This window comes from Amblyomma mixtum, chromosome 9 (genome assembly GCF_055824585.1).
Source record: "Amblyomma mixtum isolate Tamu chromosome 9, ASM5582458v1, whole genome shotgun sequence".
Classification (NCBI taxonomy): domain Eukaryota; kingdom Metazoa; phylum Arthropoda; class Arachnida; order Ixodida; family Ixodidae; genus Amblyomma; species Amblyomma mixtum.
The window spans coordinates 9,445,141-9,470,073 of record NC_143020.1 but is presented as its reverse complement, the minus strand read 5'-3'; the positions used below and the strand labels follow the sequence as shown (position 1 = coordinate 9,470,073).

General features: G+C 49.7%; 1 protein-coding gene and 2 pseudogenes across 1 annotated transcript; all 3 read right to left on the bottom strand.

Annotated features, from left to right (window-relative positions):
- Positions 1-206: 206 nt before the first annotated feature.
- LOC149328266 (uncharacterized) lies at positions 207-2,654 on the bottom strand (annotated as a pseudogene).
- Positions 2,655-2,902: 248 nt separating this feature from the next.
- Positions 2,903-4,423, bottom strand: LOC149328265 (uncharacterized; annotated as a pseudogene).
- A 978-nt stretch (positions 4,424-5,401) lies between these two features.
- On the bottom strand, positions 5,402-13,860 carry LOC149328264 (uncharacterized). Its single transcript, XM_089560156.1, has 4 exons — positions 13,455-13,860; positions 7,744-7,776; positions 7,553-7,570; positions 5,402-5,803 (listed from the first exon to the last, which is right to left on the bottom strand). The coding sequence occupies exons 1-4, from the start codon at positions 13,644-13,646 to the stop codon at positions 5,402-5,404; spliced, it is 645 nt and encodes a 214-aa protein (XP_089416282.1). The 5' UTR covers positions 13,647-13,860.
- Between the last annotated feature and the right edge of the window lie 11,073 nt (positions 13,861-24,933).

Here is a 24,933-nt window from a genome sequence, read left to right as displayed (position 1 = left end):
ACCATGGTGATTGACGGTTAGAGGTGATGACTAAGCGTGGAACATATTTTAAAGTGAGCGCAGCAACTTTTTCTTTAAACAGGCTCCAGTTAGCATTCACGCAGCGATCATGAAAGCTTAGCAAGTAATGATCTAGAAAAACAGACAGTTCATGGTTAATAGCATCAAAACCAGCATTTTTGTAATCATGGATATATTTACTGTGGTTACGTTGATGGGGAACTGCGCAGGTCAAAGCAAAATGAAGGAGTATGTGATCACTTAACCCTGGCAAGTATGCTATGGGCTGGAAAAAATCAGGCAATGTGGTGAGTTTCAAATCGAGGATATTAGACGCATAGGGTGAAATTCGAGTTGCCTGCGTTACAAGCTGGAATAAGTTAAAATCACTGCACAAATTCAAGAACATGTCGCATTCACTTGAAAAAGGTTCACAATAAGAACTCACATTAGACCACGCTATTTTTGGGAAATTAAAATCGCCCAGTAAAATAAAGCGACAGCTCGGATAACGGACTGTAATCATATGAATGACATGAAGATCGTTGACAAAGGTTGGGGAGGTAGACGGGGGACGATAGCATACGTCCACTATCAATTTCCTAGAGCATGTGCGAATTTCGACTAGGACAAGTTCCAACGCGCTTACAAAATGAATCGGAAAAGACATAACAGTATCAGTAACAGCTACAGGCCCGCATCCGCCTCATCTGGAACCCCTGTCGCACCGATAAATGTTATATCTGTTTTTACTGGTAAGAAGTTCACAGCTATCTATCTTCGCCGATAGCCAGGTTTCAGTGAGACATACAATGTCAGCATCGCAAGCATCAATTACAGAACAAAGATCATCGCGTTCAGGTATTATGCTACGAATATTTGTGAACAAAAAAGAAAGTGGGGTGATGGCCGGGGACTTAGTTCCACTGCCCCTCGCGCAGTGATAATCGGTAACAGGTTCGGTCGGTGGCGCGGAGGCGCTGTGGGTATCATTCGTAGGGTCCTCGAAACGGTCGGTTGGCAACGGGAAGACGCTTGGGATTTCATGAACGGAGTCATCGGAGTGATTGTAGCAGTAGCATTTATTTTTTATGCAAAGTTTATTGAAGCGAAGCTTGAAAGTGAGCGGCTGGGATTTGCCAATTTCGACCAGTTTTTTTCTAGCGTGACGGGTGGCGAAAGAATAATCCTCGCTAAGCGTAATTTTTTCATCCTTGAGCTTAGAACAGTTAAGCAGTATTCTCTGCTTTACCTTGAAAGATGAAAATTTGGCAATAATTGGTCGACATTTTTCCGATGCGAACCCACCGAGCCTGTGCGCTCTATCGATCAAAATTTCAGAGGACGGAATTTCCAAGCAGGATGAAAGAACCTTGACTAGCTATTCTTCTGACTGAGCCCAGGACTCTGATTGCGTGTCAGGTATGCCATAGAACGGAAGGTTATCGCGTCGCTGCCTGTCTTCAAGTTCAGACAGGCGCGCGCGTAGCTGAGAGTTTTCACTAGAAAGTTGGTCAACTAACTGCTGAAAAGGATGTACTTCCCTCTCGATTTCGTCAACGGTAACAGTTTTGCGGTCAACGTCAGTTAATATTTTGTTCATTTCGCTCAAATTTTCTTCTAACTTCAGCTGGGACTTCTTAAGATCATCAATAGACTTTATGAAAGCCTTTTGGTCGAGTTGCATTTTCGCAGTTTGCGTGTTCAAAGTCTCTAGTATTGCAAACATATCTTCCAACTGCTTAGACTGGACGTCAGGAAGAGAGTCCTGTACCTGATGCCTCGTGTTAGGCCCAGGGTTGAGCTCGAAGTCCCCGGACAACGCCAGCAGTTGGTTTACAATATCAAAGCATTCGCTGAACACACAAAGCAAAACTCCCGGGCGTGGGAACAGCAACAGGCACACGTCATTTGATTAATTAGCGTACATGGAAGTAACAGAACTAACCTGGACGAAGAAGCAGAGCGGATTAGGTGGCCGCATCCTTGTGGCCGGATTAGGTGGCCGGTCCTGTCTTTGGGGAAGGACCTTTGGGAATGTCCTTCCCCGAAGGCAGTACCCCCCATCCCCAATCCCACTCATTCTTCCTGGGAGGCTGCTTTACGGACCGCTCAGCCCGCCGGCCAGAAATGGCTGGTGGATCGGGCTTCACGTGAAGCACAAGCCCGTGGACTCCTGGACGAGTAGGGGACCACCCTGGAAGATTTTTTTGTGTGTGTTTAATAAAGTTGTTTCCATCCATCCAACCTCTTGAAATGTATCTGTATATAAATGTTTTTCACCACCACCATCATCCTTTCTTAAGGCGAGGTTCAAGTGTCCACCGAGATATACGAGAGATACATTTCCTTCCCTGCAAAACCAATATATCGACGAGCAAGGGGAAGAGCCGAATGGGCGATGGCCTTCTGTGGACTCCCTGGCAGCCTGAAGAGCAGCTCAAGCTGATCGACAGGGCTCGCAAGACTGCAAAGGCCGCTGGGGCCCTGGACTGAGGGCTCCACCTACGCTGCGAGAAAGAATCCTTACAAACTTGTACAATAAAGTTTTCATTCATTCATTCCCTGGCAGCGTCGCAAGACGCTGTCGCGTTCCACTCTTAGAGGCGAATCTTAACATCTTAACCACACATCAGTGACCCAAGCAGCAACATTGCACTTAAGGCTTTCGATCGCAGTTTCAGTCAACAAAGTGCCCCTGAATTTTTTGCTCCCTTAAGGCGCAGTTAAGGTGTCCACCGATATGTCGAGATGTGACCGCTACTGCGCCTTTTCCTATCCTCAAAACCGAATTTTCGTGTTAAAAATGTGACGTAACCGGAAATGACGAATGATGTAGTATGTCGTAATCAGAAATCACGCAATGCCACGCTCCACGCCATGAGACAGAAAAAAATTATAAAAGATATGCTTTCGCGTTCCCCCAGAAAGCATTTTTCATGATCAGAATTTTTCATGATCTGCTTGTTCTGAGTCAATGCCATGGTTAGCACGTACTAGAATAGTCGCTGTAAATGCTACTGCGTTGACTCCTGTGTATTCTTGGCGGATACTATTCGTGTCTGCACACACGACTAACCATTGGATCTCATTTTGGCAGTAAAGAGATGATGAGGAATGATGAATCAACATTTATTGGGCCGGAAATAAATCGGAGCACGCAGGCACCAGACGGGGTGGTTCCCTAGTTACGGGACCCATAAGATCCCCAGCAGCTCCAGGCCCTGTCCGTCAGTGCGAGCTGAATCAGTAGGGCATGGCTGGACAGCAAGGTCTCCCATCGCTCAAGGGATTGTGACGGGAAGGGGAGGAGGGGGTGAGGTCTTGAGTTCTGTGCACTCTGCCAAGACGCGCGGCAGGGTGCCGTTTTCTTTTTTAAAAAGGACAGAGCATATTGTGTTCTGCAGGGTACATGCGGTTCATCAGTACGGGATGCGCAAGCCGTCCCGCCTGCACTGGACGCAGGATCGTCTGTTGTTGCCTGGTGAGTTTGGGGTGCGGTTCTGCCAGCCTGCACCTTTCCTCTCCGTACATCCGGGTAATGTCCCGAAAGCTGGAAGCCGGGTGCGGTAGCTCTTTCCGCTCGTGCTCGGCCAAGATTGACATTTCTCAGGGCTGACAGTCAGCGATGGTGTTGCCTGTTACCTGCGAGTGAGCCGGGACCCACACGAGCTCTATGGCTCTTCCCGGAGGCTCGCACTTGGCTAGCATGACTCGGGCAGCGGAGATTACCCTCCTGCCGAAGCTCCCATAGGCTGTCTTTGCGTTGGCGATCACGGTGTCGACGCTCGGCTGTGCGAGTATGAGGGCCACGATCGCTTCTTCGGCAACTACAGGGTCTGTTGTCTTCATAGACGCCCTGAGGATCAGCCTGCCTTTTGACTTGACCACCGCCGCTGCACGGTTACTGTGTTTTTGGAGCGGGGTGTGCGCGTAGAGGACCCTGTGGTTCTCTTCCAGCTGCCGGGGGTTCTCTTCCAGCTACCGGCGTCATGTTCCGGGGAAGGGGTTTGGTCTGAATGGTCGTCTTCGTCTTCCGGAAGGGCGACCTTGCTGGGTACTGGCTCGATCTGCCATCCTATCTTGCGTAGGACGGCTCGTCCGTGTTCCGTGTGACTGAGCCGGATTCTCTGATTAGAGAGATGGGCTTCGATGATCTCATCCACCGTGTTGTGGGCGCTCATGCCTAGCAGTCTTTTCGTGGACGAGTATATGGGCATGCACCGTGCTTGCTTCGTTGCCTTACGAAGCATCGCGTTTAAGGTGTCCCAATTCCCCGTTTTTCGGTGGAGATACGGGGCGGAGTAGGTAACCCGCGACACGACGAACGAGCGTACCAGGCGCATGGCATCGTCCTCTAAGGCCTCGATTCCTTCTCCCGGCGTCTTCCTCCGCTCGACGCCGTTCGCAGCGCCGCCGGCGGACGACGTAGGTCGTCTTGAAGCGGAATTTTCAAGCCTTGTTCGCGGTCAGGTGTTCGCCTCCGCACAGGCCACACTTCGGGACACATCCGTGGTCTTCGGCGGGTATGGAGATTCTGCACCCTCGGCAGATGTTCGAAAGATCCGGGCACACGTCAATTCTGTGCCCCGCTCTTCCGCACGCATAGCATACGTCGATTTGTTTTCTGTGCAACGTGCACTCCGTCAGCAGGTTACCGTGTCTTACGTAATTGGATGCTTTGTATCCTTCGAAGGCAACGACGCCTGATCGGATCTTACTCATTCGGTTTGCCTGTAGGGCCGTTGGGTTATGCTTGTGCACAACATTGTCTTGAATCTCCTTACAACGTCCTTCACCGTGCCCTGGTGGGCCGCTTCGTAGGCACTCACTTCGTGCGCTGTGCCTCGTATGTCGATCCTTCCTACTGCAGCGTATCGGTCGGCGTGCTCTCTTGCAGGTGCTCACCACGGCGATATTCTGCTGGAGGTTGGGGCACACGACGTCCTCACTTACTTCATTGGCGGGGATATGTGCCGCCGCCGCAATTGCACGACTTAGTTCAACGCGGGTCACGGCGCTCACGTGGGCATATATGTACTCTACCAATATGTGCCTAATCTTTATTTGTCTCGTGCCCATTTCTTGCGCCGGAGGGCTCGGCCGCAGCAGGTTTGGTCCCTACCGCCCATATGATCCTTCGCGTTGGCCCAAGGTTTCCGTTTTAATAAGCTTTGTGGAACCTGGCATGCAACAAATTCTGTTTTCACATTTCTTTTTTCGATGATTTTTGCTTTGCAGCAGGAAAACATCCGTTCAACAAGATCAAACCAATATAGGTCTTGATTTCACAGGATAGTTACGATACTCTTAATTCCAGCCGCGACATTTACTCTATGGAACCAGTTTCAGCGGCCATTTCTGGTTCGGCATCCACACTGCCTTCGCGTCCCGTGCTGGCCTAGTTGGTAGCTGGAAAGCGGGGACGTTTCATCCGACGTTGGCGGGGATGCTCCACGCGGATGTGCTCCTCGCGATCGGTGTTGTGCGCGAAAAACTTCTGGCAGACGCCGCACATGAAGCGTCCGCCCGTCTTGTGAAACTGCTTGTGTGCAGCCGCAGTGGCTACGCAAGCAAACTCTGCTCCGCACTTCACGCGGAGCATCTCCCCGATGTGAGTCCCAGCGTGCAGAGCCATCGTTCGTTTGCCCTTGCACGGTGCCTGGCACAGGCGACATGGCACTATTCTTCCAGACGGGGTGGCTTCGTTGCGCTGATGCCGGTACACACTGTGCGCATTGAATTTGCTTGGAAGGTGGAAGTTTTTCTCGCAATCCTCGCAGCGATGCATGGTAGCCTCATCCTCGCCCTTGATCTGAAAGGAGCTTTCGACAATGTTAAACACGGAAGCATCCTGGCCAACTTGAGTTCTACCGATTGTGGGGCTAGGGCCTACGCGTATGTAAGAGATTTCTTGACTAATCGCCAGGCCTTTCTTCGGATTGTGGGCGAGGAATAGGGCCCTTACATGATGGGAACACGGGGTACCCCTCAGGGAGCGGTGTTATCACCGCTCCTGTTCAACATAGCTATGATGCACCTCCCAAGCCAACTGGCCCGGGTGGAAGGCATTCAACACGCATTGTATGCAGATGACATTACAATTTGGACCACTCAGGGGAGCCTTGGGGACATGGAGTTCCGCCTTCAGCAGGCCGCTTCCATAGTCGATGCGTATGCCATTGACTGTGGGCTCCAATGTGCTCCAGCGAAATCAGAGCTTTTGCATGTCAGAGCGAACCCAAAGGATAGGACAGCAATTCACATCTCTCTGTCAGGAGGTCCTATTAGAGAGGTGGAGGAGCTCCGTATTCTGGGCCTTTTCATTCACCACAGACTCAGACCGGACTCCACCATTCTGAAACTCAAGAGAGTAGGCGAACAGGTAGGGCGCATGATCCGCCGCGTTTCCAACAAGCGGGGCGGTCTGCGGGGCAGGGACGCGCTTCGGCTCGTCTATGCCTTCGTGACTAGCCGGATTCTCTACGCCGTGCCATATCTCCGCACTACTAAGCAAGACGAGGCGCGAATAGACGCCGTCATCCGCAAGGCAACTAAGCGAGCCCTGGATCTCCCGGTGGCTACCTCTAATGCCAAACTCAAGGCATTGGGGGTGCTAAACTCCTACCAGGAGCTGCGGGAGGCCCACCTCGTGAACCAATACACGCGGCTCATGCAGACGGCCCCTGGGCGCCGCCTGCTAAACCGCTTACACATCCAACACGACTGCACTCCAGAGGAGGCGGAGCGTATCCCAGTACTGTGGCGCCATATGCTCTGGGTCTCCCCGCTCCCCCGTAACATGGACACCGACATGCACGTAAACAGGCGACAAGCGCGGGCTCTGGCTCTTGAGAGACAACACGGCTCCCGACCCGGTGTATATTATGTAGACGTAGCAGGCCCATCGCCCACGGGATTTTACACGGCCGCTGTCGTTCACCAGGAAATGCACGTTGATGGACTCTCTTTTCGAGCCCCGAATTCAATGCGAGCCGAGGAAGTAGCGATAGCGCTTGCTGCCGCCCACGCCAATTCGAGAATCATCATTACGGACTCCCGAAAAGCATGTGATCATTACTTGGCAGGGGAGATCTCCCCCTTAGCTGCTTGCATTCTAAGACGGACTGCCACTGATCCAACACCCAAAAGAATCATTTGGGCTCCTGGCCACCAGGGCTTACGAGGTAATGAGGCCGCTGACGCGGCTGCCCGAGCGCTTACTCACCGGGCTCCTCATCCCAGCTCTTCTGGCTCGGAGACTAACCAGCCGCTGCTGCGATTCAAGGAAATTATAACGCATTATAGCGACATCCACCGCCTTTTCCCGGCCCCTGCAAAGGGGCTGAGTAAGACGGAGGAGCGAACTTTAAGGCGCCTGTAGACAGGTACTCTACTCTGTCCTGCAATCTTAAAGCATTACGATCCTAACACGGATGGGCGATGCCCACACTGTGGGGAGACCTGTGATATCTTCCACATGGTGTGGGCATGTACTCAAAATCCCCACCTCCCCCCCTTCCCCTACCCCTTCCAGAGAGGCATGGGAGACTGCCCTCCTCAACTGCTCCTCGCTTGAGTCCCAAAGGGCTCTGGTGAAACGGGCTAGAGACGGGGCATTGTCATGCGGTGTCCCGGACTAGGGACGCCGACCATGTAGCGTGGCCACTCTGTGGCTCCCAAACTCTATTTCACTAATTAAAAGTTTTCACCACCACCATCCCCGTCAGGTCAAATGTGGGCGATTATCCTTTGCTGGATGGATATCTCATACCACTGCATAGAGAAAGAGGTTGATTAGTCAGTGCTGTATGGTGTCGCGTTCTCTCGCGGCCTCAGAGTCCCACCTGCTGTCGTTATTTGTTCGCCCAGCACTACTAGCTGCTCTAATACCCCGGCGTCTGAAAGCGTACCATTCCTTTTTGCAACGTCGGATGGCGCTCTAATTGCGGTATGTCTAGGGTGCCTCGATGCCAGCGCCGCCGTTCAGGGTGGTGCCATCCTTTGACCGCTCTAACGCAGCCTCTCTCTCCCTGCGGCGCCATGTTGAATCACAGCGGTCGGTCGGGCTGGTCGCCGTTGCTTAGTGCAAGCAGCTGAGCTTCCGTTTTTCGAGGCCCAGTGGCTGCGGACGATCACTGGTGGCTTTATTTGTTTGACAGTGCTCTACCGCATGATTGAGGAGCTTCTCAAGTCCACCGAGGCAGCATGACGGGTTGTTGTGTTCTAATGTATGCCGGGTCAACGCGTAAAGGCCTACGCTGTTTTCGCTTCCCCCGAGACTCCGAGCGAAGGAAAAAATGGGAAGCTCAACTAAAGCGGGATCAGCCCTAGAGTACATTGCTTTAAATGTTACACCTCACTGTGCTTTTTATCACTCTGTCTCGTTCTGCTATTTCGTGGTTCGCATCTTTTTTTTTCACACTTTGTTTTCATGTTTACGGCGAAGGTTACACCACACTGGGCACAAGAACATTTTTCCCCTAGGTCTTGTTAACTTATTTCGTGGTTTGAACCTTTTTTCATGCTTTACTTTTACCTTTAAAGTTGCACCCCACGGTATATGCCCCACTTTTCTGTCCCAATGTCTTGCTTACTTATACTGTAGTTAGTTCGTAATTTTTTCATGACCTGCAATTGCAGTTGGCATTAAATGAATAATTTACATTGTCTTTTGTTTTGTTCTCTGTAACCTCTGTAAGAGGGTAGGCTGAAAAGCTATGTTACATATTTGTCTTCATCAGTAGTAAAGATCAACTTTTAGGTAGGAATTGTTTTTCTAACAGCCTAATCCATCTGCACACAATTTTGTAGACAGAATAGGTAAATACACTGATAGCCAACGTTAAAACCGCGTTTCTTTAACAAAACCCTCTATGGTCGATTTTTTTCGAAAAGCGTGACTTTTCAATGTCGATTAATTCGATTTCGAATTTAAAATTTCAGAATTACTGCAGTTTTTTAGTGACTAAAATCCACCCTTTTTTGAACAGGTTTACTTGCATGGTTTATTAATGAATACCGATTGGCTTGAACAAAAAATATGAAAAAATATGCGTAAAATTGTGTTTCACAAACTGAGGAATCGCGGGAGAGCAACCGGTGCGTATGTGCATGGCGCAAGCGAAGTGTGCATGCGAGCGCACGCAAGAACATTCGGTGGTTGTGCACCCCTCATAAAAATGAAACGAGAGAGAAACTTCCAGTAATCCTTTATTTTATCGCCAACGAGGGGCGATTCGTTTTCTTTGGCCTCGAGAAAGAAAACGCAGGAGCAGTGGCAACGTCGGTGTACAGCGGCATCATCTGTATATACCAGCGACCACCCCATAAGCATATGTAATTGCGCCCTTGTGAGCAATAAACGGGCGAGCAACTCGCAGTTACCCTTTGAAAGATTAGAAAGAAGACAGACACCAGTTTTTGCGAGCAAAAGGAACGGAAACAGTCCGCGCGACGATAGCGAAACCAGCCGCAGTGCTCGGGCGGCTGACGGCACGCGGGCGTTAACAGAACGTGCGAATTAAAATCCAAAATATCGTGGAAAAAACAGAGGCAGCAATTTATTCTATCCGCATGGAGCAGCGGCACCTGCCCGGCAACAGATCTTTAAAATATCAGCGCGTTTTTCAAACCAACAGACGGAACAGTAAATGTTCAACCTCGAAAACCTGGGGCTGTAAAATTAAGTCATGCAATTACGCCTTCGACCCTCGGATGTTAAAATGGCTATTATGAGTGAAAAGATACGCAGTGCGATGTTGATGAAAAAGGCTGTTCTAGTCAAAAGCACTCTCACGCCCGCCGAGAGTAAGAGTGGCGCCGTTACACACGCTAGAGCAGCTGATCCCATGTGATTCAATATGGCGGCGCCCGCGATGTTGTCTCCACCCTGAACGGCGGCGTTGGCATCGAGGCACCCTAGGTATGTCCTCCGCATAGATCATGTGACGCAGGGGTCGGTCCTCCATTGACCTGTAGCCGTCACGCTGTTTGTTTCCGCACACAAGAGAGGAAACTGTGTCTGAAACAGCTAATGGACACACCATGGTGTAAGTTATCTGCTTGATATTTCCTTTGTTTGTCGTAAATCCGGCTGGGAGGGTCCAGCGCATGGAGAGCTACGTCTCAGCACCCATGGCCTAAAAAAAGCGGAACTGTTATGCGCGCGCTCCCTTCCTGCCTAAGTGGATTAGAACAGGGACTACCTCGACCGGGGTAACCATGGCGGCGGCGGCAACACAGCAAGCCTCCGGTGGGAGACCGCATGACGAAGACAGCTATGAAGGCCTGCCGTAATGCAGCTCCCAGAGGCGACCCGGGTGTCAGCTATGTCCAGTACCAATGTTTGACCACAGCATTCCTCTTCAGAGGAGCGGCTTCCCTTCACCGCATTGCCTTGCACGTGGCCCTGGGCCTTGTGCTCTTGCACTCATAAAGAGCAAGTGCAAGCCACTCGTGCGGCCGCCTGCAGATCGCAGGGACGCCACTCACGCTGCCTGCGCGACATAGATGCCATCCTCCTCATCCTCAAGCTCCACACGTGACTGGGGCGTGCCCACTGGAGAGAACGTGTGTGATTAGTGCTAAAGTGAGCTTTTCAGGACACGCGTTCTTCGGGAAAGCCTGTCTCCATCCAGGCGTTTCAGGGAAGGAAGAGCCCATAAAACTCGGCAGCGAGTGCGACCGAGAGGCTCCCGTTGGCTCAGACGCTCCCATTCTTTATTTACTTGTACATTAAGCAAATAGTCTGCATAAAGTTTTCCATGTTTTCTTAAAAACCACGTCTCCGGCTTCCTCGTCCCTTCTCCGGCTCGACCACGCTACCTGAATCTCAACTGCACACAAGGTTCACAAAACTTTCACGATGCAATTTCTATTGTCATAGCGTCGGGTACCGGTCCTCGTCCGCTTGCCCACCCGCAGTGAGGCCCTGAAGGACCTTCCTCGTTTCGGAGGTCACATGACGCCAGCATGCATGACCTGTTCTCTTAAGTGCAGCTGTGCATTCTGGCACTCATACGCCAGACTTTCGTCCACTTTAGCCCTACACTTCGTGCCAAAAGCAATGCGTCCACTCTGGAGAGCTCATCTGGATAGCTATAACTACAGTGTATTTGTTTTACAAAACAAGCAGTATGTGCATGGCTATGCTCCGTGTGCACTTCACACATGAGCGCGCAGAAAGGACGAGTGGTTATTAAGGCAAAAGCTTTTAATCCCTCATGCTGTCGTTAGGAATCCGTGTCGGCAGTCGTGTCTGCGTCCGTGTCGGCAGCCGTGTCGACAGCCGTTTTGACAGATGTGTCCACGTTTTGACGTGTGTCCACCGATATATGTGAGACAGTTGCTGCGTAATTTCCTTTCCTCAAATACAATTTTCAGTTTCTTCGCTACGGCCCCTCTTTCTTCTTTCGCTGCCACTTCCTCCCTTCCTGTACGGTGCGGTTAAGGTGTCCACCGAGATGACTGAGAATTACAGCACCATTTCCTTTCCTCAAAAAGAGTTGCGTTCAAAGGGTGGTTGGTGGTGGTGGTTGTGAAAAGCATTTATTTAGTAATTTACAGAGAGGTGCTCGGGGAGAGGCCCCTAATGGGTCTCACCCCTTACAATACTAGGCGGAGTCCCTCATTCCGGGATCCCGTTGGTCGAGACCGCTACACAAGTCCGCCGAACCAGGGCCTGTTGGGCCGATAGTTCCTGGCAGCTGAGCAGGGCCGCCTCCCAGTCCTCTCGGGTAGGGGAAGGGGTGATTGGGGGGAGAGGAATTTTTCAGCATGCCCAAACCATGTGGAAGGTGTCGGCCACCTCCCTACAGAATGAGCAGCGGCCGTCAGGCATCGCGCCGAACGCAAGGTGGCGTTCCTTGGACTACCTGGCAGCGCTACAATACACTGTCGCGTTCCACTCCTGAAGGCGAAGCTTGAGCGCCTTTAATTAGCAGTCAATTAGTGCCGAGTGATTAATCAGCGATTAGTCATTTAGTAATTAGTCGTTACTTCGTCATCAATTATGTGTGACGTCATCTAGTGTTGACGTCACCAGTGTCACATAAGCAAAGTGGTGCGGAAAACGCTTTCGCCCCTACGCACTTTAGACAGTCAAAGTGCCCCCTGAATTTTTAATGTTGTCCAGCTGAACGCGGGAAAAAAATGGCTGTGGCTTAGCTTGGTTAAGCCCGGTAACTGCGAAAGCAATATCCGTAGCTACGCCATGGTTCAGCTGGTAGTGTAGCTGGTGGTGGTGCTTGTGGTTAGACTTGTGGTGATGCATCGGTTATACAATCCAATCCATTCCAATCCAATCCAATCGAATATGCTAATATGGTAGCTACCGGCATCGCTACGGGACGGACTGAAAGTGCAACTAGTATTTCTTTCGCACTAAAAGAAAGGTGCAGGAGAGGAAGAGGGAGGAGAAGATAGCCTCGGCAGATTGCTGTAAGTTCTGTGGCCAAACGTTAGAAACGCATTTTCGCAGCAATCGCTCCCAAGGTATCTGCAACTGATCCTGTGCACACTTGGAAGGAATATCTTTCGCCATATCTTTCGCCGCGCAAATGACGTTTCTGCGGTTAAGTGACGAACGAGCCCTTGGGCTTTAATTGAAATATGCAGCTATTTGACAAGTACAGATTGCGGGGCTGGCTACCGTCACCTTGTTAACCACTGGTTTACCACTGGTTAGCAACAGGGTTAAACAACGCTTAATCCCACTAACTAGTTCTCATGGGCCCACACAGCAGCCCAATGTTTCCCTCTAAACGAACGAACGAGCCGTTACTTAGTCGTAGCCGTGAAGCTGAGTACGCGGAATAAGGACCGAACATAAGGCAGTTGCTCTACAGAAGCAAAAATTGTTGATAAATGCAGCCCATAATAAAGCTCAAAATTAGGCATGGTAAAACTTAATGCAAACAAACATGCAAACAAACACAACGGAACCCTAGACACCCAAAAGTATTGAAGAAAAAGTGTATTAGAAGAAACGATAAGTCGTGATTTGGCATTGAGCGCTGGCTTTGCTCAGCCGTCACCTCAAAGCCCATGAGAATCTATCCAATTGTGCCAAATGATCTGCACCAGCAGTCTAGAAAGCATAGGCTTGGCATTACTTGAGCAGTGAGGGTACCGACGTAGAGAGACATCGAATTTAGTCGCTCACATCTTTCTGCATACCTCCCCTCGCTTTCCATGTTACGCCACATGGACGTTCCGCTAGGGATACTTTATGATTGTCCATTAATTATGCCGACCGTCCGTGGTAGGGCGGCAAAAAGGAGCGAAAACTGGTCTGGTTCGTGTTCAGGCGAGTGAAACCTTCGCTTCGTGTCGACGGCCGAACCCGGCTTTTGAACCTCGTCGTGCGAATGTAAACGCAGGCGGGACGACCACCGGGGACCATCGCATCCACTCTGATAGCCGATGGGTTTGGAAAGAGAGTCGGGGTTTACGTCTTCGGATGACAAATCGGAGTCGAAGCTGTCGTCTACCGACACACGCCTGGCTTGCGTCTCGGCCAGCGGAGGGGCCGTGGGGGACCTCGGTCCTGGGGTCATGGGGACCTGGGGGACTCGGATCCTCGTGGACCTGGGTCCTGCGGGACCTAGGAGTCGAATTGAGGTGGAGGGCTTCGACAGGCCCATGCTTTGGTCCTCCCTCGACGCTGGGACCTGCAGAACTATTGATGACGGAACAACTGCCAGCGAGGAAACGGTCAGCCAGGCTGGCGGCGCAGTCGAACGGTGGCGCGTGAACGACACGAGCGAATAACGTGACGTAACTCACGAGCGATGCAAAGGAAGAGAAAGCGCCACGTAGACGAAGAAAAAGTGGAAGGACCAAGAAAGAAATTTGCAAATACAGGCCTTAATTGTTGCTGTTACGATTTAACAATCGTTGTCCGTTTCTGCTACGGTGGAATGTTCGTTCACGGTGATTCGAAAGCATTGCGAGTGTTTAGAAATTTGCCACAAACATGCATTGTTGCTGCAATTATAAATATGAAGCTTGTAGGCGTATAGAAACATCCGTGCCGTAGAGCCTACGCACGACTGATTGTTCATGCTACCCTTAGTACCTTATGCACAACATGCACGAGGCCCACTCTCTGTTAAATGGCCAGAAACAGATGCAGGGAAGAGTTCCATGAAGAAAAACATGGCACCTACAGTTGCGCTGCTGTACAATGACCGAGGAAGTTCTCTCCAAACATGCGCATACGCCACTTTGAAAGAGAACAGAAATCTAGACGGACTTGGAAATAGGACACAAATACATGCCCAGCTTTCCAGGACATTCAGCAACTAGCGCCATCTTTTGGATAAAGGGGGCCCAGCGTGCTCAGCAAAGGGTTATCGGATGTATATGGGAGAGGCTGTTGTCTTGCACTCGGCATAGTTAGGCTGAGAGCGATGATGATGCTGGTGAGGAAAGAACGGGTAGCTCAGTCCGCACAGTGGGGATAGTTTAAATTTGTAATTTGCAACAAAGTAGACTGCTGTAGTATAGGCCCAGGCGGCCGCATGAACTCAATACTAGATGTAAACTCGGACCAAAGACGCAATTTATTGTGGCGTGAGCTACACTGGCTGTGAGTGAGCAGTTTCGAGTGAGCATGGATGAGCCAAGCTGCGCATGCGCGAGGAGCGAGTGACGTCACAGCTGCGCAGCTGGTACGCCGGAGTGAACAAGAAGAAGGAGAGAATGATGAGGAAGAAGTCTGCTGGAGTTGCCCTTACAGCATCTTGGACTTAGTTTGAGCAGCCCACTCTTGCTATCATTTGGCGCCACCATGCTTGGGTTCAGCCACAGGTCTGCTTGTGACGCTGTTCAAAATTTCTTGCTGGATTCTCGTCGACTGCCTTGCTAAAGCTTACAGTATTTTTTCTTCTATGCTTTATTGCATTTCGAATTAATCACTTCTTCATTTTTTCTTTTTTTCTCTCTCTCTTCAATCCAAACTGTTATCTTTTTACACTCCCTGCCCACCTTGTGGTAGAATCCCCCGGTGTTGCTCTCCCTTTAGTATCTGCAGGTGAATAGCAACCTTTGCCTCCCGATTCTTGGCCGATCCCCCAATGTGGGTATGTGCCCTCTTTTCAAAGGCTAATAACCACAGCCACTACAGCCATAGAGAAGGAAAGCAATGCCGCTGCTGAGCGGCGCAGAAGAGCGGAAAAGTTGAATTCGCCGGATACCGAAGTTGTTGACTGGCAGTTAGCGGTTAGCCAGAGGAAGAACGAACAGGCTAAGGCCAAGCGCGCAGCTTAGACACCAGACCATCGAGAGGAACGCGTAGCAAAGCGGCGTCGCCAGGAGGCTGAGCGGCGTGCCGGGGCCTCTCAGCAGCAGCCTCAAGACAATCTCGAGACTAGCCGATCGACGGACTATACGGTGAACCTCAGTGAAAGTTCCAGTGCAACTTGGGCCTTTCAGGACGACTTTGTGAACAATTCGTTTGGGCATGTGTGCGACGTGTGTGAAAGACTATGACACTTAAAAGACTTGACGCCGCTAAGTAGCGACATGCGTGAAACGTTGAGTTTGACGGCATCTGAGTGGGGCGAAGAAGGTGGAGCCGTGACCAGGGTTTGTACGACATGCAAGAAGTGTCTCGTTAATCAACGAACCTGTTACTTCCGCCACTTAGCTTAAAGCATGGTTGATGTGTCCACTGTTCCAAGAGGGCAGTTATGCGCCTTCACTCTGGTTCAGGTGGCCACCGAGATGTCGACACCTCGCCCTCACCTCTAGCTACATATATCCTGGCATATCAAAGCTAAGGCATTGCCAATTTATTGGACGCGCATAAGTACTTACATACAACAAGCACGTGACACAAACAGCCGATCAACAAGTACACATAAACAAAAACAAGCAAAGGTCCAATACATTACTTCGAAACCAAAAGCAACGGATACATGACACTAAAGGGTTACTAAACCAAACTTTTGGAGCTGCTCTTTTACATGTAAACAAGAGGTTCACTGCTAAACTTGATAAATGCGACAAGCATTTTAGCGAAAAAGGTGGATAGCACGTTTTTTTCGCGATTTACTGCCGTATCGTTGCACCTGGAAGCCGCCTGTGGAAGCTGCGAGTGGTACTGCGACTGGAAGGCTGCGACTGGTACGCAGCCTTCCACTACGGTGTTTCACATGTGGAGCTTCAGGGCGTTGAACACCTCATACAATACCATGCCACAACCTACTACGTTACTGTTACAATACCATTGTGTGTTGAGGCTTTTATTATACGGACGGGATGTAGTCAGACGTCCGGTGAGTTGCTTGTCTCTGGATAGCCACACTCTAAGAACTGATACTCTCTATGATAGAGTATACCGGCTAATGTACTCTCTTTAGCAGCAGTTTACTCCGCCTAAATTCCCTAAGGAGTGAAACGCCTCCTTCGGTAAAGAGTAAAACTGCGAGCGCACTCCCTCTAGGGCCTGAGGGAGTTGGAGGTTGTTTATTTTCTTAGCTTTTGTGCTGCAGCGGAGCCATATATATAGTGACCTAGCTGTGACTCGCATCTCATGCAAACTAGTGATAAGCAAAAACAAAGAAACAAGAAAGTGTCCTGTGCTCCGCCCACAGAGCCAGACCTTGTACATAACCGATACGTGCAGTGTACATTTTGGAGATTATTGCGTTGCATTCATACAGCATATTTGATTTGATTTCAATGGATTTTACGTCCCAAAGCGACTGCACTGACATCGCGACATCCCAAAGCGAAGTGCACTAACATCGCGCAGTGCATGAGGCTTTGGCGTTTCGCTTTCATCGAAATGCGACCGCCGTGGGGTTCTGAATAGTCTATACCATTCAGCGAAGCCATGCACTTCCGTAGAATGCGTTTAAGAAGACACTGTCATGGTAACTGTCGCAATTTATCCTAAACATTAGTTTATTGCTGTGTGAATATATTTTATGCCCTTCGGAACCGCCATTCACATTTTGCAACATCTATTTCACCACAAAAACCTCCAATGAAAAGCGATTCGCCGAAACGAGCGATGCTTTTGTTAAAGGAAAACACTTCTGTCAGATCCCGTAAACCTTCGCGGTCGACGGCGAAACATTAGTCTAAACACTTTATATGGCGGCATTCCTACTACGGTATGAATGATCGACGAGTGCTCTAGGGAAGCTACACATCATTTTAATACGAATAATAGTGCATCAGGACACCAGTTAACTCGTTCGCGAAGGGCGAGTCAACGTACCGTGCCCCATGAAATTGCTGTCGAGTAAAGATTTACCATGGCGTTGTGGCGTTCAGATGTTGCCTTTACTGTTTCATCATTTACTGAGCTGTGCCAACTCTAACCAGCCAGGGATCTACCAATTTAGAGAACAGAACTCGCGACATATACGCACGAAACTGCCGCTGAACTCAAAATGTTAGCATATATAACTACTGAAAAGCATTACAACCCGTCCCAAGTATAGGCGAGAGGAAAAAAAAAAAAACCTAAGGAGGCGGTTTACCCGCCTGCCGTGAGTCGGCCGGCGCGTTTGGCCTCCGCTTTAAAGTCGAACAGGAAATACAGGAATACAGGAAACAAAAACTGAAAGCCAAGAAGCGACTGAAAGAATGGTGTCTACCTTTCGTACGCACTTTAATGTGTGTGTGTGTGTGTGTCATTCTGTCGGTGCGTCAGGCGGCTGTGTTCTCTTATTAGGAATACCAAAGGCATAACAATGCAATCGCTATTTTCGTGTGAAAGCGGTCGTCTCCTGGTCGCCGATTTTTTGTACTGCGATCTGCCTTTTCGAGTTATTTGTGTGTATGCACCAAATGTAGAAAAGGAACGTAAATTGTTTTTTGAGCGAATTTAGTCGTTTTTAAAATGTGGCAAGATTGTTATGTTCTTGGGTGACATGAACTGTGTTTGTGAGACAGTCGACCGGGCCAAGCCTTCGCCCGTACGTGATAAGAGTGCTGAATTCTTGCATGCTCTGGTCAGTGAATACTGTTTAGAGGATATAGGAAGTGTTTATATGACTGGGACGCGACCGCAATACACGCACTTTCAGGGAGACAGCCATGCCCGACTGGACCGTTTATATGTGTCGTCAGACTTTGTTCCTTTGTGTACCTCGTACGAAGTCAAACCGGTTCCATTTAGCGACCATTGTCTAGTGGCTGCAAACTTTGGCAGGATACGCTTTAAAAAGCCGTTTAATTGGGCTTTATGGAAACTCAATGAAAAGTTATTGGAGCAAGAACGCTTTGTCAGTACAGTAGGAAAAGAGCTCGAAAAGATGCTCATGGACCAACCGTCAAGTTACGCTGTTCAGTGGGAAGAATTTAAGCAGTTCGTCAAAATGAGGGCAATTGAAACAAGCAGTGTTATCAGATTTGAAGAAAAGCAGAAGGAAATCCAGCTCCGTGAGCAGCTTGCGCTGCTCATTAATGTTGAATGCAGTCAGCCAGGAACTTGTTTTAATAAAATAAGAAATACAAAAGCGCAGTTGGAAAAAATAGTCACAGATAGGTACAGAGCAGCGGTGGTGCGCGCACGTGCTGAGAAACTGTGGGCAGGGGAATCGCCAACAAAACGAGCATTTGGCGATGAAGAAAGATACGCTTGTCAAAAAGAAATATGCCAGATACAAAATGGTGACGAGGTATCGGCCGATAGCGTCATTATCAAAGGCGTAATCAGAGATCATTTCAGTGACTTGCTGGGTCACACGCGAAGGGCAGTTTCCATAACGATTTCCTACCGTTTATGCCAAGGCTCGACGATGAAGTCAGAATTCGTCTTGAACAGCCAATAACCGTTAGAGAGCTAGAGGAAGCAATGGATCAACTGCCATTGGGTAAAGCACCCGGTCCTGATGGTTTAGGAGCCGCCTTTTACAAATATTTCAAGTCAGAAATCGCCCTAATTCTCCTGAAAGTTATTGTCGAAGCGTACGAGAACAAGCGTACGCCATTGTCATTCACAACATCGCACACTGTACTCATACCGAAGTTTGCTGAGCCAGAAAAACGTCTGTTGGTGGGGTCTTATCGCCCGATAAGCCTCACAAACGTAGATTATAAGATATTCATGAAGGTTCTGGCAAAGCGAATTCAGGGCGTCATAACCATGCTAGTGGGGAGTCATCAAATTTGCGGTATCAAGGGTCGGAGCATAGCCACTAATATACACATAGCGCGAAGTGTGCTTGAATGCTGCGATGCACTAGGCGACAGGGTGGCAATGATGCAGCTAGATCTCGCAAAGGCCTTTGACCGTGTATCTCATGAGGTTCTGTTCAGCTTGCTAGATCACCCTAATGTGGGCTGTGTAATAACGGAGGGCGTACGAATGGCGTACGCGAGCTGCACAACGCGCCTCATTGTTAATGGGGAGCTGACTGAAAGCCTACACGTACGATCTTCAGTGAGGCAGGGATGTCCTTTGTCACCCCTATTGTTCGCAATCTATCTTGAGCCCCTTTGTCTGGCTATACTAAACTCTGAGTGTATAACTGGCTTCAGGTTACTGTCAGCGCATGTTAAAATCTTAGCTTATGCTGACGACATCGCCGTGTTCTGCTCAAGTAAACAGAGTATCTGTGAAGCCACGGCTATTGTTGAGAAGTTTTGCAAATGCACCGGGGCGCAAATAAATTGGGAGAAGAGTTATGGATTCTGGCATGGTGACTGGGAGGAAACGCCAGACTATTACTCCCGACTTCGGTGGGCCACAACTCCGACGACGTATCTTGGAGTACCGCTGAACTCTTATAGCAACCCCGAACCATACTGGAATGAACAAGTGGCAATAGCAAAGGAAAAGGCCAGTGGGTGGCAGGGGCGACCACTATCAATGTCCTCGCGCGCCACTGTGTGTAACCTGTTCCTCATCTCCAAGATATGGTATGTCATGAATGTGTTGAGCGCCTCGCGGATCAGTATTCAAAGGATCCATCGGGTTTTTGCTGTATTTATTTGGGCGTCGACATGGGAGAGAACTAGTCGAACAAACTTATTCTTGCCCGTGAAGAGAGGAGGTCTCGGTCTTGTTCATTTATTTGTACGACAAATCGTGTCCCGCTTTATGTTTCTTCGCGACTAGAACGATATTTTTCTTCGCACAGTTATGCAACTTCGTTTATGTCGATTGCTACCAGAAGTTGTAGTATGCTGTGTTGAAAACATGCGTGGTACAGTGAGAGGTTATCTGCGTGAAGTTGTGCTTGCGTGCAGAATGTTACAAGTGCGATTTTCAATGCAGTACCTCTCCAATGTCACTAGAAAAAATCTGTATAAAGATTTATTTGAATCAATGCTCCCTGTACCCATTTACCGATTGTCAAACTGCGGAGGCCCAGGAGCAGATGTGCTCAATAGGGTCAAAAGAATGCCAGTCTACCCATCTTTGAAAACTTTCTTCTTCAATCTTCATACCGGAACTCTGTCGGTCAAAACATGGAAGGATGATAATGGACTCTTTGTCCCTTGGTCAACAGATTGCTTTCTATGTAAAAAACCTGAAACAATAGATCACGTTTTTTTAGATTGTTGGGATACGCTTTTTTTCTGGGATGTGCTTCAAAGAACATTAAAGAAAGATTTACCGCTACACCCGCATGGCATCAGGTTCTTACCGGTAGGAAAACAGGACATCCTTTATGACACTATTATGCTCCTTGGCCTCCATAGTGTATGGAAAACAAGGACACAATTCAACAATGCAGAAGTAGTTGTGAGATCTCCACGCGAGCATTTCATTGAAGGTGTCATACGTCTGAGGGAAGTGTATCAGGCACTGCCTGATCAGCCAACTTGGTTAAATGTTTTGGATGACTTGGTTGAACTGAAAAAATTCTCACCTGCTGTGTCAGTGCAAGTGTTGCTGACAAGTTTTACTTCTTTGTACCCGTTGTGAAAATGCAATAAAGAAAAAAGAAGTATAGGCGAGAGGTAGCGCACTCGGCTCGCAATGCAGAGTTTCGCGGTTCGAATCCTCCCTCCGGCGCAGCTTTTTTTTTTTCCCAGCCATTCGTAATAAAGGAGTGTTTCTACTCCTGCAGAGGGAGTGCGCCTAGCAGGAGTGCGGCGACTCTGGGAAAAGGAGTGAAATATGGGACAAGCGTACACTCCATCGAAAGGAGTTCCCCGCACTCGTTCATAGAGTGCAGAGGCTACAGAGCCTCGCTTTTGTAGTTCTTTTTGGCACGGAAATCACGCGTATACGTCCTTGCGGCTGTTGCGCTTTCCCCCTAAACGGAGCCTATTCGGCGGGTTATGGAGTCTCAGGAGAGTGTCAGGGCTCCAAATTGGCGACGTGAGGAAGTTCTTATTCGGATAAATGTCGACCAGGTGCGGTGAGGTGTGCAATTCGATAAGTATCATGGCCAGTCATCACTCATGCAAAGTCCGCAACCATTGAATGATGACCCAAGTACTGTGATACCTTGCAGGATAAAGCAATGTACGGCTCGGACACTCAGTTTTCCCTTAAACTATCTATTATCTCTGCTTCGATAATTTCACGCGTTAATTGGCAGCTAGTTCTGGTGACAATGGTGCATTCTTTGTATAGATGCACGCAGCTGGATTTGACACAGGGTTCTGCACTCTGGCCGGAACTGGGCGCTTCATTATGATCATCACTTGACTCACACTTTCTACAGTGCGCGTCCAGGAAACCTCCGCACTTTTCCCTTTCATTTCTACGATGTTCACGGAGGCGGTCGTTAACAAACCTCCCACTTTGTCCTTCATATTGCAACGTGTCATTGTAGCGTCCGTTCGTTCGCGCAAGGCCTCAGGAAAGAGGTGTTATCGTTTGTGTTCGTGACGCGAGAAGCGACCGGACTAATCTCGATTGATCGCAGCCATGCCGAGCTGCATCTACGTGTTTTCAGATTACTCTAGACGATCGCGACCTGTTATCTCGAAGTTTCCTTGCCGGCTTTAAATTGAACGATGCCGCGAGCAGCGGGCATTCGTAGTTCGACGACTGACGAGCACGTTTGTTGCTTACGCCGCCGCCGAGTGATTCAGTTCTTTTGCGGGCGCAGGTCAGCCCAAAGAAAGAGCTTCGTTTCCAAGTCTCGTTGGTGTTTTCGTGACCGCTGGACAGCCGTCACTACAACGTGACAATATGTCTTGCCGCTTGAAATCGGTAGGCAATACACAACAGATTCCGCACATTTGACGAAGTTGTCCCTGCGCCGCTTCTTGCACCCGAGCATGTGATAGTCGCCTGGGGATGCCATTTTGCACAGTTTTTGAAGATGTCCGGAGCAGAAAAAACCACTCGGACATCCAGCTTTTGCCCAAACTTTTTTAGTCTCTGGGACAAGCCGTGTATGTAGGTGATTACCGCAGTCTTGTGCTTTCCAGCAGAACCTTGGAAAGCGTCTGGCTGGGTTGAACCCTTCCGTTTAAGAATGCCCTCCGTGACGCCGACAAGTACATGAGTAGGATACCCACAAGCAGAAAGCCGAAGGATTTCTTCATCGAAGCTAGCGGCCATAAGTTGTGGGCACGACTTTTGCAAGGCAACCGCACTCTTGGCGACATGCTGGCCATGTATGTAGCTTCCGATCACTGCAACAGGGACCGCGTTCTACCTTTGGTCACCTATGCTTATAACTCCGCTGCTCAAGCCACCACCGGATTTTCTCCATATTTTCTCCTCTACGGCCGTGAGGCTTCTTGCACAATGGACACCATTCTCCCCTACCGCCCTGATGCTTCTGAATTTACGTCTTTTTCTCAAGCCGCCACTGATGCCGCAGAATGCCGCCAGCTTGCCCGGTCTTTCACTTCACACACCCAGCTGCAGCAGAAAACCACCCGTGATCCCTCTGCACTTCTTCCCACTTATCTTCCTGACTGTTTGGTCTGGCTCTTGGTGCCTTCCTCAAGTGCCGGTTTTTCCTCCAAACTTCTCAGCAAGTACAAGGGCCCTTACCGCGTTGTTGAGCAGACCTCCCCAGTCAATTACCTCATCGAACCCCTTACTCCTTCCACAGATCATCGTCGCCCAGGCCATGAAATTGTCCACGTGAACCGTCTCAGATCATACTACGAACCCGCCGTCGTCAAATCACCCTAAGCCGCCAGGATGGCGCCTTTTCGCTCGGGGTAAGTTGTAAGACAGCCGTTCGGCTCCCGAACCATCGGCAGCTGGCGCTTAAGGCACAATCGACGAAGAGTGAAACTGCGTTCCAATGCTCGCAGAGCTCTGGACTGGCCGCTGCCTCTTGTCTGTACCTGAACTGTACCGCTAATTGTTCGCACGGAGCGCATCGGAAGACGCCCTGCGCTACAGGACAATCAAAATGCTAGAGGGATTTGCCACGCTAGCCCTTAGCATATTTATAAGGGTCGCACGGAAAGGAGGAGGTCTGAATTTAAGAAGCTTGCTTAAACTGACCCAAGAATAGGTAATAAGCCACGTGAGCTATGCCTCGCCTTTCTTAAACATTAGGGCTGAAGAGAGGAAGAAACTAGACTCGCCCATTCGACGGTGCATAAAGAGGGCCCTGGGCTTACCGATTAGCACATCCACAGAGAAGGTCCTCTCTAAGGGACTGCACAATACCTGAGACGAAATAGCGGAGGCTGTCAGAATTTGACTGCCCGATAGATTAAGCCGAACAACCACGGGCACAGCCATCCTTGAAATGGTAGGCCTGCAAACAGATAGGGGACTACGAGCCAAACCGAGCATTCCGCAGGACTTCCGAGAAAATATAATCATTCCCCCACCCCCTAGTAACATGCGTCCCATATTCAACACTTAGAGGAGGGAGAAGAGAGCAGAAGTGCTGATCAGATGCTTCGATCCGATAGGCCAGCAAGTCAGTTGCGTACGTGAACGCAGCAAGTGGCAAGTCGGGTGCGGTGGTCGCCTCAGTGGTCGACGGCCACAGTTCCCCCGTATCGGCAGCCAAACTTTAGATGCCGCAACGCGGAAACAGGTAAAGAAGTTGCATTAGCACTCGCTTGCATTGGAATGGAAGCCAATTTTATAATTAGCGCTAGCAAAACGGCCATCTATAAATTTGGAACGGGTAGGATCTCGCCAGGAGCGGCTAGGATTCTGGCCAGTAGACGAATAAACAGAAAAATTAGCCTAATTTGTGCTCTTGCACACGCGTCCGTTCCTGTCAATGACGCGGCCCGCGAGTTCGCCCGAGCTCTCAACATCTGGATAGCTGTGGAGCCGCCCAACTGCCTTGACCTGGACGAGCGTCTGCAAAATTGTACGGACATTGCCGAAAATTGTAGATTAGAGAGGAGACTGGTGCCACCACCGGATAAATGTCTAAACAATAGGGAGGCAATCGCATGGAGTCGCCTCCAAGCTGAAAACTTCGTAAACCCGGTCTGGGCATATCATGCTCAGAGATATGAGAAAGAAAACGATGAGTGCAAGCACAGTGGGTCGAGAGAGGCCCGCGGACCTTTCCCCGTGGGACCTAGAGAACCTCAAGACCTGGGAGGACTGGGAGACCCTCCTGCGCTCGGAGGACCCGGCCGTGCAGACCATCGCCACCGGCCGGGCTGCCAGTGTTATCGACCTTAGGAACATAAAAACTTGAGTGCAGTGGGGTCGTGCGGGGACCCTGGGGCGTGCCCTGAATTCTTCTTATAATAAGGTTTTTCTCCCTCTCTCGACCACATAACCTGGGAATGCGCTAGCTCCCCTATGGCTAGAGCAAAAATTCAGGGGGGCGCATTGTTGACCTAAAGTGCGGTGAGGCGAAAGCCTTAGGCTCGGTGTTGCTGGTTGTGTCACTGATGTGTGGATAAGATGTTAAGCTTTGCCTATAAGAGCAGAACGAACCGGCGTTTTACAACGCTGCCAGGGAGTCCACAGAACGCCATCGCCCATTCGGCTCTCCGCCTTGTTCGACGGTAAATTGGTTATTAAGGAAAGGAAATGTATCTCTCTCGCATATCTCG

Coding starts and splice junctions, on each gene's coding strand:
- LOC149328264 (XM_089560156.1), bottom strand. CDS start 13,646: ATGGGCCTGTCGAAGCCCTCCACCTCAATTCGACTCCTAGGTCCCGCA. Junction 7,777..13,454: donor CCGATTTGTCATCCGAAGAC/GTAAACCCCGAC, acceptor TTCTCTATGCAG/TGGTATGAGATATCCATCCA.